At 36.9% G+C, this 15,882-nt stretch overlaps 1 protein-coding gene across 2 annotated transcripts; it reads left to right on the top strand.

The window, feature by feature from the left end:
• The first annotated feature begins 2,015 nt into the window (after window positions 1-2,015).
• Window positions 2,016-13,335, top strand: LOC131952749 (aryl hydrocarbon receptor nuclear translocator homolog). 2 transcript variants are annotated; one of them, XM_059315567.1, is made up of 16 exons: window positions 2,016-2,200; window positions 7,265-7,298; window positions 7,459-7,524; window positions 7,749-7,906; window positions 8,234-8,313; window positions 8,418-8,510; window positions 8,592-8,709; window positions 8,925-8,954; window positions 9,093-9,287; window positions 9,446-9,629; window positions 9,733-9,839; window positions 9,932-10,082; window positions 10,491-10,618; window positions 10,906-11,144; window positions 11,292-11,355; window positions 11,578-13,335. In XM_059315567.1, the coding sequence occupies exons 1-16, from the start codon at window positions 2,161-2,163 to the stop codon at window positions 11,733-11,735; spliced, it is 1,845 nt and encodes a 614-aa protein (XP_059171550.1). In that variant the 5' UTR covers window positions 2,016-2,160; the 3' UTR covers window positions 11,736-13,335. The 2 variants fall into 2 exon arrangements, with proteins under 2 accessions (XP_059171550.1, XP_059171549.1); XM_059315566.1 differs by having other exon boundaries at window positions 7,459-7,533.
• Window positions 13,336-15,882: the final 2,547 nt, after the last annotated feature.

Genomic DNA, 15,882 nt, shown 5'->3' with positions numbered 1-15,882 from the left:
TTTGGGATCGTCCATAAATGTCGTCACACTCGTAGGGGGGAGGGGGGGGGGGGGGGTCCGTAATTTTGTGACAGTGTGTGATGAGGGGAAGGGAGGGGAGGGGGGGGGGGGTCAGATGGTGTGACGTCACTTTTTTGCGTTATAAAAAAAGCAATGTTAGAAAACGAGTTTTATCCGTTATTTCGCGTTTTAGAAAACGGTTTCAATAAATTGTAATAGGAATTGATCAAAATCTATGTTGACAGAGTTCTGACAAGATTTTGGAAAAATATCGATGTTTTAAGAAAAATTCAACAGCAATTTTGAGGAGGGGGGGGGGGGGGTTGTAGGCTGATGTGTGACGTCATTTTAGGGGGGGGGGGTCTGGCTTTTTGTGACGACGTGTGACGGAGAGGAGGGGGGAGGTAAAAATCGTCTAAAAAAGCGTGACGTCATTTATGGATGACCCCTTTAATAATAATAATAATAAAGGCCTAGGACATATGCCTATACTAAAACTCGATTAGTAAGATTAGATCTAGATCTATAATCTATATCTATATCGAGATTCTAGATATAGCATTTTATTTTGTTCACAATATCAGATATTGTGAACAAAATAAAATGCTATATCTAGAATCTGTCCTTCTGTCTGTCCTTTTACAATCTAGTATTAACTTGCTTTCAGTGTTTCTTCCAGACTTTTTTCTCCAGGGGGCACTTGAAATTTTCGAGGGGGGGGGGGGGCAGAGTTTCTTCCAGACATCCCTTCGGGGGGGGGGGGCTAAGCCCCCCCCCCCCCCCGTAAAATTCTACCGCCCCCCCCCCGACGAAATAAAATTTATATATATATATCATGTGTAAACTGGCGAGAGTCCCGTCCCTTATCTGGTTATTTAGAGGAGTCGCGAGGCGGGGGCGGGGTGTGTGGACCGCACAGAGTGACACCATTTAGGGGGGGGGGTGACACCATGGCGAAAAATAGCAAAATATATAAAAGAAATATACATTTTGCAAGTTCAATTAATGATTAATTAAAGTTAGTTCACATAATAACTGACTATGTGATTAACATCTTTACTATTAACTGTGCACACGTTAAAACTATCACCAAAGGAGGGGGGGGGGGAGTGACACCAACTGCAAAATGTACGGAAGAAAAACGGTTTCTGTTAAATATTTCGAATACCTAGAAAGTCAATCAACGACCGTGGTGGGGGTGACACCAAAATCTAATAATTTACATCGAAAACGATGCTTTTTCCACTTGAATTAATAAGTGTATTGATTTAATGTTCGCACATAGTAGGGGACGACAACAATTACGACTAAATATAGGCCCATGTAGACCTTAATATATATATATATATATATATATATATATATATATATATATATATATATATATATATATATATATATATATATATACTTTGTCTCGTGTGGAGGGGGGGGGGGGGGTGACACAAAGAGGTGCCGCACCGGGTGACACCACTGCCCCTTCCCACCTAGGAGTGGGACTTAATTTATAAAAGACACCTTAAAAAACTAAAACTCTAATTTTGAGGGGGGGGGGGGGCATTAGGCTGATGTATAACGGTCAACATTTTTCGGGGGGGGGGGGCGAACACTAGTAAAAGTATGTTTACTATATAAAATCCATCTCATTCGGGGGGGGGGGGGGGCGGTAGACTTTCTTCGGGGAGGGGGGCTGAGTCCCCCCTCCCCCCCGAAGAGATGCCGGGAAGAAACTGTGACGGTGGGGAGGGGTAGAGAAGGCTTACGGGCCGGGTAGACTGTGTACTAACTAGTGATCGCTCGATCGGCCAGTGATGGTAGAGTATGTGGTGTTGGCTTCATTAAAGAAAAAAAAGCTGCTCTAGACAAGAAATCTAGATAATAATATTCTAGTTCAGGAAAAATTGTCGGCGAGGGACTATTATAAGAAAATGAATAAAAATTACAAAGAAAATAAAAAAATAAATTCAAATTCTCTCCCCTGATGATGCTTTGTGGGATTTCACATCTTTAGCAGAATTTCCGGTTCCCATGAAAAAACATAACAAATCCGCGTCTTAACCATCTTTGTTCCTGTTGGCAATTGTTAATATTTAAGTTTAAAACCAGTTCTTTAGTTGTATTTAGAAAACAACCTACAGATAATTAAAAATAAATTAATAAATGGCGGCTGTAACATTGTCGCCTGGTCCATCTGGTTCTGGTAAGTTACGTCAGTGTTAATAGTGTTATGTTGACTAGTGTTGAGAGAGTGAGACGAAGTGAAATGTTCAATGTTGATCACTGAGCCAGTCGGAGTCTGAGCTTAGTTAGAGTCTGAGTCTGTTATAACGGTGTGTAAATGTAATAAAGTATGTGGGTAATCTATCGCTTTAGCGTAATCAATTCGGCCGTCACTAGTAATGTCTGTAGGGATAAGGTAACTATCAAATATGACTTAGATGTGAATATATTTTTGCATATTTTACTAAAATACTAAAGATAATTGAATATTAAACCACATTTAAGGTTTAAATCAATAAAAATGTCATGAAATTAAGGTTTAACATCGATGTTCCAGATACTAAATTTGCTATTAAAAACAGCGGCCATCTTAAGAAAATATTATTTTGAGTCATTTCCCTTTAATTTCTATTTGTATGGAAATGTATTGATGTTTGCTATTAAATACGTTAGTCTTGTGTTTAAATACAAAGCATGCGTTTTTTTTTAAAATTCTGCCCTTTAAACAATTTAATTGACTGACAATAAACATCAGTTCTAGAATTATTATTATGAGATGCAATTTTTACACATTAAGATACTCCCTATTTTTATAGAGCTACCTCTACATATCTAATGTTTATTTAAATATTAGTTTGAGTTAATTCTTATTGTTTGTGTTATTGTTTGTTTGCTATTTTCATGTAATATTTTCATGCTTTTTTCCTTTAATTAGTGATTTAATCATAAATGACGTCCCGTTTTTTGACCTTTCTTCACCTTAACCCCCCCCCCCCCCCCCTCATTTTCGCCGTTACGAAATTGTTGTAATGTCGAAAATTACCTTTTTGCCCTGCCTGTTAAAAAGTCAAGCCATAATTCTAATGAAAACGATATATTCAGCATTTTTGTATTTGGCGAAATACATAACGTTTCACGTTTCTTACCCCTCCCATTTCCCGCGTAAAACGTCGTCTCAAAACCAGTTACTCCACCCCTTAAGTGTGCGATGTCATTTATGGTAGATGTCAAGTCCTATATACATTTTGAATAACCTTTGTTGTCAAAATGTTGATACCAAATACCCAAAATTAGTTATATGGTGTTATCCATAAACGATGTCACATATGCTATGCTAATGTGCCGTCAACTTACGCAGGGTGGTCCGGGGGGGGGGGGATGCGTTACGTCTATTTTGGAATCTTCTTTAAAGCTGCGCTCAATGAAATTGAGGAACATAAAGCGTTCGTTTTCATGCATACATTTGTTCATAACGAATGATCATAACTATTGCATGCCTGTTGTCCTAAGCGGTGTTTAACAACCTGAGCACATCATCCCCGCCAAAAAGGGCCTGCCACTAAATGCCTACCGACGAAAATAAGCCGCACTATATTGACTCCAAATGAAATAACTTCTGACAACAAGGCTCAAACCAAGTAGCTCCTGTCAACAATATTCGACAAGAGTCCAAGACACCATTAAGTGCCGCACCGGGTGACACTCGACCTCGCTACGCCACTGAGCTAATGTAAAGCCACAGCTCAGTATTGGCTTAAATTTAACATAAAATAGTGTTAGCGGTGGACAGCCTCTAAGACTGTGCATTAGGAGTACGGCCGTCGGCAAAACGCCAATATAATTCACCGAACTAAAGTCATTTAGATCTATTCGTCAGGCTAAATGTCGCTAGTCTCATCGTCATAGTCATTTAGTGCCTGTTTTGATTTTTTTTTAATTACGCGGTATCTCTTTCTTAAACATTAGCCTAATGACAAATGACGTCACACGCGCCGCGAACTTTGTGACGTTGTGCTTATTGGGGGATGAAACGGCGTGGTTTAGAAAAATGACGTATTTCTTTTTTTTTAAGTGATAGATTCTAATTTTCCAACGAACTATAGGTTCATCTAGTTTTTTTTTCTAGAGGGAGATATCACTATATTGTGATGGGGGGGGGATTTATATATAATCTCAATATATTCTGATCTACTACTATTCATACGGCAACCATTATACTCGTGAGGAGGACGGGAATCACTCTTATGTTCCGCAGACACTAATTAACAATGTCAACAACTTCGTTTATGAAATAACATGAACTTTATTAACACACACTTATAGATCATTTGTACAATATCAAAAAATACGTCCGTCTTCTACTATATCTAACCCCCAACTAACTTCACTGCTGCGTCTTACGTCATCGGTACATTGTCGCACCATGCTCACGTCACACTCACGCCACACAAATTTTATTGAACACGCGCACAATACTCTCGCACCAAATCGTCTACTGTCAAGTTCGTACAGTCCTATGGTAACCTCTACTCGTCTAGTCTAATTCTATATTTCTACGCTATGACATATATAGTGGGTGGTTTTTTGTTGTTGTAATAATGTGTGGTGGGGAGGGGTAAACATTGACTACTGAAGAAATAAAAAAAAACTGATGATAGCAGAAGGAAAAAAAAACAACAAAAAAAAAAACAAACCATGTGGTATTCAAATGTAACTAATTAAAATTTGAACCTATTTTAAAAAACACAATAATCTTAATTCAGAAAAGGTGTAGGCCTAAGACTAATGTCTACAGACAAAAAAAACAACTAGGCTTAATTAAATGGATCGCCCATAAATGACGTCATACTTTTCCCGACGATTTCCCTCTCACCCAATAGTTACTAAAAGCAAGATGATGATTTAATATCATATCGCAGTTCTACTATACCCGAACCCTTAATCACAATTTCTAACGAACACGAATATATTCTTCATCATTTTTAAAAAAAATATTTTACACCGTCCCATATTTTGAGTCCAACGTCATTTATGAAGAATATGGACGACCTAATAATTGACAAGTTAATCAGTACAAAAGGGTTTAATAAATGTTGGACCTCCCAAAAGTCTTTGAGATCTTGGATGTACATACATACATAGCCTTAATTTCAATTGAAATTAAAGATAAGAAGACGGCCCTCTGTCCCACTTTTATTAAACAAGACAGCTATGTATATTCAACAACAAAATCAACACAATATACATACGAATAGACATGTGTATCAAGGGAAACTACTCTAAATTTTATTTGGAAAGATGGCCGCTGTTTTTATCTGCTAATATTTATCTCAAACACCTTGTTTAAAGTTAGTTTCATGATATTTTAAATTGTTTTGGTCAGTGATTGTTATATTAAATCAATTATCTGTTATGTTTTGTAACATTTGACTTAAATTATACTTATTTAAACAAATATATTCATCAGTTACCTCTCCCGCACATTTCTACTGCAGCCGAATTGATTACGCTAAAACGATAGTTTACCAAGTATGTGTCTTTCTTGGGTGTATTGTGCTGTGTTAACTGTTGATGCTAGTTTCGGTTATCAGCTTATCTATCGCTTTAGGTACGTACAATCGGCTGAGGCTAGTACTAGTATTAATGTGAAAAGAAGGTGCTCATAAAATTTTAGTAATTATTTCACATCTTGGGAAGATTTATGTTTTGAAAGTTACAAAAATATTTCAAAGTTTCATTCATGTACCTGTTTTTAAACAATTGTTTTAAAACTTTTCAGTAATAAGTAAAGACTAACGATGTTTTCATCAGATGCAACAAAGCTCGTTTACTTTAGCAGCCATCTTGTTTAAATTTTTTTTTAAAGTTTAAGTGGGAGATTCAGGGGAAGCCACCCTATTTTACAAATGGTTGCTGTTTATATAGCAATTCTTGCTCGCAAACACGGCAGTTTAAAGTTAATTTCTGGCCTATATTGATATATTTAGCCATTGATTTTGGTTTATTATTCTATTAGGCCCTATCTATAATATTTGACACATAGGCCTATATATCATAATATACTTCTATTAAAGCCTTAATAATGAGGCAACTTTGTCGCACATTACTAGTCTCTGCCGATTTTACGTACCTAAAATGATAGATTACCCTAGTTTCCTATATTTTTTGTGAAATTGGCGCACTAGTAGTCTGTTGAATGAGAATTAATGAATGATGATGGTATGCAACATAAAACAATAGGGCTGAATAGGGCCTACATTACATGTTTAGGTCAAAATGCTATCCTATTGTGGATTACCAGTTTTAAATTAATTAAAATTAAGATAAATATCAGGTATAAGTATAACAGCATGTCTGCTTTAATAAGTTATTATTACATGTTTCCTTTTCAATTTTCACAAGTTTTTTCTCACTAATAAGCATTACTGACAAATTCTAGGTTACATGACTTTTTTATTCCTGCAAATGTGCTGGTTAACATGTAACAAAGTGACAAGAAAATACAATTCTACAGTTTTAATTGTTTTCAAAAAGAAAATCACCCATTTCATGAATAACAGCAAAAATCGAAGTTGTGAATTATTAAAAAATAACTCCTGAATGGAAGCAATCATTTGATAGATCTTAGGTCTTAGACTCTAACTGGTGACGGTCGGAATGACAGTGCAGCATCATATCTAAATAAAATTAATATTTTTAACAGTAATTTTTGTATTGAAGATCGTCGACAAGGAATAGACTCTTTTGTAACATTGTAATTGTTAGTAGTGCTTCTTAGTCTTTTGTCACTTGTAGCTTTGTTCATATTCTAATCTAAATGCAATTCATTCATGCATTTTTACCCATAGATTATCCCACTCTCAGCACATTGGCTATAATTAATATTAAATGTCTTGTGTTGTCAAAAATGGTTATTTCAAAATAAAATGCATTCATTCACCAATATTCTGAAAAGACTAGCTCAAATAATTATCTGAAACTAGATCTATATGCAGTTGCAGTTGATACTTAGTTAGTCATCAGCCAAGCCTGGGCTAGTAATGCTAGTGTTCCTAGTTTCAAAACCTAACCCTTGTTGCTTTTGTGTCAGATCTAAAGATAGGCTTATCTCCACTGTTGTTTAAAAATATATCTGAAAAGCAACCTATGTATATATCACATTCATTCCCTTTACAAAAATTTGATATATTTTATGTTAATAAACTTTTTTTTTAAAAAGAAATATTTAAAAAATTATTCATTTTTATCTTTATTACATTTTCAGATGGAAAACAAAGGAAAAGAAAAAATGGACAAGAGTAAGTTTTATTGTTACATTTGTAAGCTATAAAAGTACAGTAATAAGTTATTAAGAAACTCCTGGAGTTATAGCACTTGAATATTTATACTAAAAATTATGTTTACAATTTAATGAATCCATCTAATAATACCAATGTTTTTGCTCATCTGTCCATACAGGTCGGATGATGAGGACAGTCAAGGAGGATCTTTTGGGAATGGCCCAGAAAGTGCAGACAAAGAGAGGTTTGCCAGGTATTTGTAATGTCAGGCTCGTGTGGTAGTCACTTTCTGTCAGTTTGCTGTCACTACCGTCACTTTACTGTCACCTCTGTCAATTTAATCTCATTAGTGATTTATTTGTTAAAACTTAATTAAAAAATACAAAATTATATTAGTTTGCTGCTTACAGTTGTATTAATTCTGGCTAAAGTTTCAGTATAATAATAAAAAAAACTGTGTTTACCCAGAGAGAGCCACTGTGAGATAGAGAGGAGGAGAAGAAACAAAATGACGGCATACATTAATGAGCTTTGTGATATGGTTCCTACATGCAGCACACTGGCTCGCAAACCTGATAAACTCACTATTTTAAGAATGGCTGTTTCTCACATGAAGACATTAAGAGGTAAGTTGGCAACACATACAAGTATTAGATTTGTAGCACATAAAAATGTTCATTGTTTATAGCTGAAATATACACTACACTCAGTTAACACAACAGAAGAAAACAAATATATTGAATGTTACAAATCTTAAATTAAATGAGATTGTGAAAAACAATGGGATACATTTGTAAGTGGTGACGTACTTTTCTCTGGCTATGTGTGGCAAATAAGAGCACATTCAGTTGATGCGTTTACATTCCTAGGATTTTATGCATATAAATATATATGATAATATGCGCTTTATATTGATGCTGTGGGTTAAGAAATTATTGAACAATTTTTTCCAGGCACTGGTAACACAAACAATGATGGTTCTTATAGACCTTCTTTCTTAACAGATCAGGAACTAAAGCATTTAATCTTAGAGGTAGAGCCTGTTCAATCATATCCACTTTACTTTTATAAAAACGTATTTATCATTTGATATGTAAGGTTGCAAGTGCTGAACTAATGAGCTTTTTTTTAAATCAGGCAGCAGATGGGTTTTTATTTGTGGTACAGTGTGATACTGGGAGAATTGTTTACGTATCCGATTCTATCACACCTGTGTTAAATCAAAGCCAGGTAAGAGAGTTTGATTTTATAGTGAAAATAGTTTAGATTTCTGGTTGAACACTGTGAACTGAATATATTTCAACTTGGCAGGGAGACTTGTTTGGTACCACGCTGTATGATCTGACACATCCTGATGATGTAGAAAAAGTGAGGGAACAGCTCTCAACTTCTGAATCACAGAACACTGGAAGAATTTTAGATTTAAAGAGTAAGTCTCTCTTTATATTTTAAAATGTTTGATTCATTGAAAGTTGTATTTGAAGGTCAAGAATTTTTACCATAAGTTAATAAATAATTATAAATAATTATATTATGAAAATATAGTTTAGAATGTAGTAAATAATAAAGCTGGTTTAGTTAGCTATGGGAACACATCATCTCTATATATTCCTTGTTTTACTTACACACTGGAATGTTTTTCAGCTGGTACTGTCAAGAAAGAAGGTCACCAATGTAAGCTGGCTTTCCTTCATACATCATCTTTTAGTATTTTTTTACCACAAGTTGGTTTTGCTTTACACATCATCTTTTAGTATTATTTTTACCAGTAAATTCAGTTGTTAATCCTCACATTTTTCTTTTTTTGTGCAGCTTCTATACGGTTATGTATGGGATCTCGTAGAGGTTTTATATGTCGGCTGCGTATGGGAAATATGCAATCAGACCCAATGACAGCTAATCATACAGTTCGCATGCGACAGAGAAATACCCTGGGCCCAGCATCAGATGGAAATCATTATGCTGTTGTACATGTGACTGGCTATATCAAGAATTGGCCTCCTTCAGGTTTTAATACTAATAAAATCTATTGACCTTCTTTTAAATAGTAGCACACTTTTCAGTTTCAAATAACTGTTAAAACAATTTGTTTTGGTTTACGAACTTAGTGTTGTAACGAATTTCTTGTTGTTCCTACATTGCTATATATTTAACCAAACTTTCAGCTGGGGTCCAGATGGATCGTAATGAATCAGATGAACATGGGGGAAGTCATTGCTGTTTAGTGGCCATTGGAAGACTTCAGGTGACCAACACACCAAACTGTAGTGATATCATGGGACCCAATCCACCCAATGAGTTTATATCCAGGCACAGCATGGATGGCAAATTCACATTTGTTGATCAGAGGTAGGTGGTGGTTAATTTAGAAGTGGTCAAATGATCATGCTTAATTGTTATACTGTCACTTATTGTTGAGTTGTGAGATCTAATGATGAACTGCTGTTAACAGGGTGACACCTGTACTAGGATATCAACCTCAAGAACTTCTTGGAAAACTTGCTTTTGAGTTTTATCACCCAGAGGATCAGACCCACATGAAGGAAACGTTTGAACAAGGTAGCTGTCACCTATAATTGGTAGAACTCTGTTTAGTTTATTGGTCTTGTTAACTGTTGTTCTAAATCTAACAAAAAATTGTGCTCTTGCAGTGCTGAAGCTCAAAGGTCAGGTCATGTCCATTATGTATCGGTTCAGGGCATCAAACAGAGAATGGGTGTGGCTACGAACCAGCAGCTTTAGTTTTCAGAACCCTTACACAGATGAAGTGGAGTACATAGTTTGTACCAACACTCTAGTCAAGTAAGTCGTGTGTCATTTAAGCAGTACATAATCAAGGGTGACCAGAAAAAAGCGCACGGAAAACTGCTCACACACAAAAACCCACAAATATGACCAAATCAACAGCGAGTTAGTATAATTAGTTTGTATTTGCACATTTTTCTATTTGCACAGTTTTTGGTTGCACATTTTTCTGGGAATTATAATCAACCAAATCTGATGCTATTTTACAACATTGATAAATGAGATAGCAATTACTTTTAGAACATTAGAATTGTACAAAAACTTAAAACTGCAGTCCCAATGTGTCATCAACTTGGAAAAATGCAATGCATAAAGTTAACTAAAATTATTAAGAAAATGTTTAATGGTCCTAGTTCTACAAATTTTTGCTGTGTAATTAATAACTACTGTCAAACCATTTTCCAGAAGTTCACAACAAGGTCAGATTCCTCCACTTCACAACCCAGCTGATCAGGCATCTGATGCTTCAATGTCTGCTATTTCTTCCTATGCTGGGGGTGCCAGAGCTATCCAGGCTGACCCTATGGGACTGGGTAAGTCCTTTACAGCAGCAGTTGGGTACGCTAGGTCCTAATTGGTTATTGTATATCGTCAACACATCAGGTGACCTAAGTGGCAATGTGAAGGTTTTTTATTGTCACTAATTAATTATGGGGGGACATAATATTACATTACATTTAAAAATACTAGTTTGGCCATTCCTTTTGCTGTCTAGTTTTTACTTTGTTAAAATTTTGATTGTAACTATTATAAAAGCTGGGTAAAAAATGTAAATGAATAAGTTTGAAGAAAATGTCCAAATATCTGTGTGTGTTGTCAGGTGCAGCAGCCGGGGCAGGCAAGGCGTCAGACTACACATCAGACATGTACCACATGGGCCAGCGTCCTGCCATGCAGCAGGAGGTCTACCCAGGGTACCAGACCACTGGGGGCATCAAGTACCCTGTACATGCCTCAGGCACTGCCCCACAGGCCATGGCTGGGTTAGGCATGAGGCGCAGCCCAGCACAAAATGCCACCAACAGCTGGCCACACCAAGGTGCCTTTGGACGGACAGATGTAAGTCTTGTATGATCAGTTCCTCCTTAAAAAGTAATGAACTTTGTAGATCTCATCAAGCTCTAATTGACAGGTTCTCACACTTTGTTTACACCATACAACATCAGTGTATCCCATTGTATAACCAATAATTTGTGTTCTTTATAGGCTGACTATGGAGCTTCAGCTGCTAGCCACTATAATGCTATTAGCCCAGCCAATAATTCTACCGGTTTGTAGACTTGTCATACAGTAGTTGTTACATTAGCAAGCTGTTACATCTTGCTGTTAGCTGGTCTAAATGTAATTTTTACCTCACTAACAGCAGTACCATCATTTCATCTAATAGTATTTGTTTAAGTATAGTCTGGTAAAAGCTTAAAACTTGTTTTAATATTGTCCAGTGAACTTGAGGTTAACCTAGTTGTGCTAACCCATGTTCCCCCTCTGGCAGGCGCAATGTGGTCCCAGCAGTGGCAAGCAACAGACGCCAGCTCCCAGCAGCAGCAGCACAACCCCCAGGCCCAGGAGGAGTACAGTGACGTGTTCAGCATGCTGGGGCCCCCTGCTAATGACTACACTGACATCATGTTCACCAACTTCACTGAGTAGATCTCTCGGCTCAATGGGATAACTGGCTAAAGGGAATCTCAGCGGAATTGGATTATCCTTTACTAGAATACTAAAAAAATCCTTTAAGTTATAAGAAAACAATGAAAATTAACTTGTGATTTTAAATGCTGTAATGTCACAATTATATTGCTTGAGAAACCAAGCTTCTAGTCCACAAATCCAAATTTTTAAAGTTAGCTCTAAATCATGCTGGGCCTGATTGCTAACCAGGATCTTGTACAATGCACACTTATAATTGATTAATTGTGCCATATATTTTCATTTGCTATGGGTTGTTGGGCTATTGTTCACAGTGGATGTAAAGAGTTAATAATTTACCTTTGATATAAACAGTTGATTATTTACATTTGATGTAAACATTTATTTACATTTGATGTAAACATTTATTTACATTTGATGTAAACAGTGGATGTAAAGAGTTGATTATTTACATTTAATGTAAACAGTTAACGTAAACATTTGCTTGTTTACATTTGATGTAAACAGTTCATTGTTCACATGTTATGTAACATTTGATGAATTCACGTTCTCCTGTGCTGTGTGATTTGACACATGATCATGTTTTAAAGGGTAAATTTGTGTTGACAATAGAACTACTGGTTCAAAGAATTCAATCACTTTCTGAACAGATTTTAATCTTCATATGTTATAAACATATTTTGTTTTATGATGGATGACATTATACAGACCAAGATTATATTAAACAATGTGTATGTGTATGAAAGTTTACATCTGTTATTTTTATGTCAGACATTTATCAGCCTTCCATCAAGTTTTTGATGTATTTAGATCAGGAAATCTGTTGTGAAAGAGAACATTTTGTTTTCAATTTAAAAAAAAAATCAGACAATGTTGTTTGTTGTTTTATTTTGTGGATTTCTGGGAAACTCAGATTGTTAAAAAAACTTGGATTGGATATGCATGTTGGCAGCTGTACCAGACAAAGGAATACATATTTGTATGTTTTTTTGGTTTGTTGATTTTAATTTTTCTAGATGTAAAACAAGCTATGATTTTTTTTTTCTATGTACAGTTTTGCGTGTTAGTATTTTGTAAACAGCTAGTTTTGGTAGCTCAACACAGCCATTTTAGCTAGCTTTTGTAGCCATTTGGTTAACCCAGTTGTACTGGCTGTAATTTCTGTTAACTGGCTATAACAGCCATAGCAGCTAGAGCTTTGTCAAGAGTTGTAGCTGTATAGGTTTACAAACCTTTATGTTTATGTACATATTAAAACCCATAGGGAATATGATGTTGTATTATGTAACAGACATTGCTAAAGCCTCCAAGATCAGTGACATTTATACATTGTTACTGTACATTTTATATTGTTGTATGTTTGATATATTTTACCTTGATGTACATTTTTATCTCTTGAATGGTTGACTTTTACAGGATGTAAGTGTTTACATGATGTAAGTGGCATACATGTTTACAGGATGTCAGTTACATGTATAAATACATAATGTTAAACATATAAATACATAATGTTACATGTATGATTGTTTTGTATCAAAATTGTGCTGTCATTGTCTGTCAACTTTCTGATGATTATAAAAACAAAATAAAATAAAGTTGACCTCTAATCTTGTGTTTGATTTATTAAATTTGTATAGGCTGTAATGGTTTTGGACAAGGTGCCTTGGAATTTCTCTTATTTGGTTTTGTGTCAGTTTGTAGGAACAAATTATTGAGTTCTTCATTCCTTGGGTACATCAGCTGTGTGGAGAGGGGGGGGGGACTTCATTCCTTGGGTACATCAGCTGTGTGGAGAGGGGGGGGGACTTCATTCCTCGGGTACATCAGCTGTGTGGAGAGGGGGGGGGGGGGACTTCATTCCTTGGGTACATCAGCTGTGTGGAGAGGGGGGGGGGGACTTCATTCCTTGGGTACATCAGCTGTGTGGAGAGGGGGGGGACTTCATTCCTTGGGTACATCAGCTGTGTGGAGAGGGGGGGGGGGGAAGGGGGGACTTCATTCCTTGGGCACATCTGTGTGGAGAGGGGACGGGGGGACTTCATTCCTTGGGTACATCAGCTGTGTGGAGAGGGGGGGGGGGGAAGGGGGGGACTTCATTCCTTGGGTACATCAGCTGTGTAGAGAGGGGGGGGGGGGAAGGGGGGGACTTCATTCCTTGGGTACATCAGCTGTGTGGAGAGGGGGGGGGGGACTTCATTCCTTGGGTACATCAGCTGTGTGGAGAGGGGGGGGACTTCATTCCTTGGGTACATCAGCTGTGTGGAGAGGGGGGGGGGACTTCATTCCTTGGGTACATCAGCTGTGTGGAGAGGGGGGGGGACTTCATTCCTTGGGTACATCAGCTGTGTGGAGAGGGGGGGGGGGACTTCATTCCTTGGGTACATCAGCTGTGTGGAGAGGGGGGGGACTTCATTCCTTGGGTACATCAGCTGTGTGGAGAGGGGGGGGGGGGGACTTCATTCCTTGGGTACATCAGCTGTGTGGAGAGGGGGGGGGACTTCATTCCTTGGGTACATTAGCAGTGTGGAGAGGGGGGGGGACTTCATTCCTTGGGTACATCAGCTGTGTGGAGAGGGGGGGGGGACTTCATTCCTTGGGTACATCAGCTGTGTGGAGAGGGGGGGACTTCATTCCTTGGGTACATCAGCTGTGTGGAGAGGGGGGGGGACTTCATTCCTTGGGTACATCAGCTGTGTGGAGAGGGGGGGGGACTTCATTCCTTGGGTACATTAGCAGTGTGGAGAGGGGGGGGGACTTCATTCCTTGGGTACATCAGCTGTGTGGAGAGGGGGGGGGGGGGGGGAGACTTCATTCCTTGGGTACATCAGCTGTGTGGAGAGGGGCCTGGTACATGGGTGTTGGGGCTGTGAGACTTCTGACAACCAGCCACTTCCAGGATGCCATATTGGTCAGATGTCACACAGTCATTTGGTTGAGTGACGTCACCATACGGGTTTCTCCGAGACTTGTAGCAGACGAGGCTATCTTCCCTTACAACACATACACAGACCTTTGACTTCCCATTCAAACACCATGGACTAAACAACCTGGATGAACTTCCTCTCACTTCAAGCACCTAGATGAAACTAAGCCAACCTTTTTCTCCATAGCAACACCGAGACCTCACAATCTTACCACATACCGCGTCATGATTCAATTATACATTTGCACCACTATTTATTCACACTCAAACCCACCCATAACAATGGGCTATAGGCTATAACCTACATCTGGCTTACTTAACTTACTTGATTTACAAGACGCAATCACTCTAACATATATTAGACTATGGAGCCATTAGTTTTATTAGATTTATTGATTGGAAATAGAATCGAGTAGTAAGTACAGTGGCGGAACTAGAAAAAAGGGGCCACCCCGCAAAAAAAATTTTTTAGGCCCCCCATCCATATAAATATATAGGCCTATATATGTATATATATATATATATATAAATATATATATATATATATATATATATATATATATATATATATATATATATATATATATATATATATATATATATATAAATATAAATATATATATATATATATATATATATATATATATATATATATATATATATATATATATATATATACTCAAACACAAAATACGAACATAGGATACTTATTTCTGGCCTGTTCGTGTTTTGAGAAATACGTGGGTTTTTGTTAATTAAAACAAATTACAACATCATGTCATGTGTGTAAGTGCATTAGTCTGTTTTGTGAAAAGGAGTTATTTATTATGTCTGTCGTAAGTCCTTTATCAACATATCGGTCAAAAGAATATAAAACATGAAAGCTTTCTGTAAATAATGGTGTCTCGTGTCATGTTTATTTTTATGTTTTTTTGTATTTGTTTTATTAATTTTAAATACATTTTCTTTTTATACAGTGTCATTCTTTAGTAAGTAATTTATAAACAAATAATAACAAAGAGAAGTAATTGCTTTTTAATTTGTTTAGTACAAATCTATTAAAAAGAGGCTTATGAGTATCACTATTTGACTATTTAAAAAAGGGAAATAAGTCATGGAAGTTGTTTAAACGTTTGCTTATCTTTGAGAAGTTTGATTGTAGGAGAAAGAGGACTCGGCTTTCACAGTGGTTTAAAAACGAAGGAAAAATGAACGTGGGGTGGT

This window comes from Physella acuta, unplaced genomic scaffold (assembly GCF_028476545.2).
Source record: "Physella acuta isolate Inbredline_101_S28 unplaced genomic scaffold, ASM2847654v3 ptg000890l, whole genome shotgun sequence".
NCBI classification, from domain to species: domain Eukaryota; kingdom Metazoa; phylum Mollusca; class Gastropoda; family Physidae; genus Physella; species Physella acuta.
Note: the sequence above shows the minus strand (reverse complement) of the source record. Positions and strands in the feature narration are given on the sequence as shown.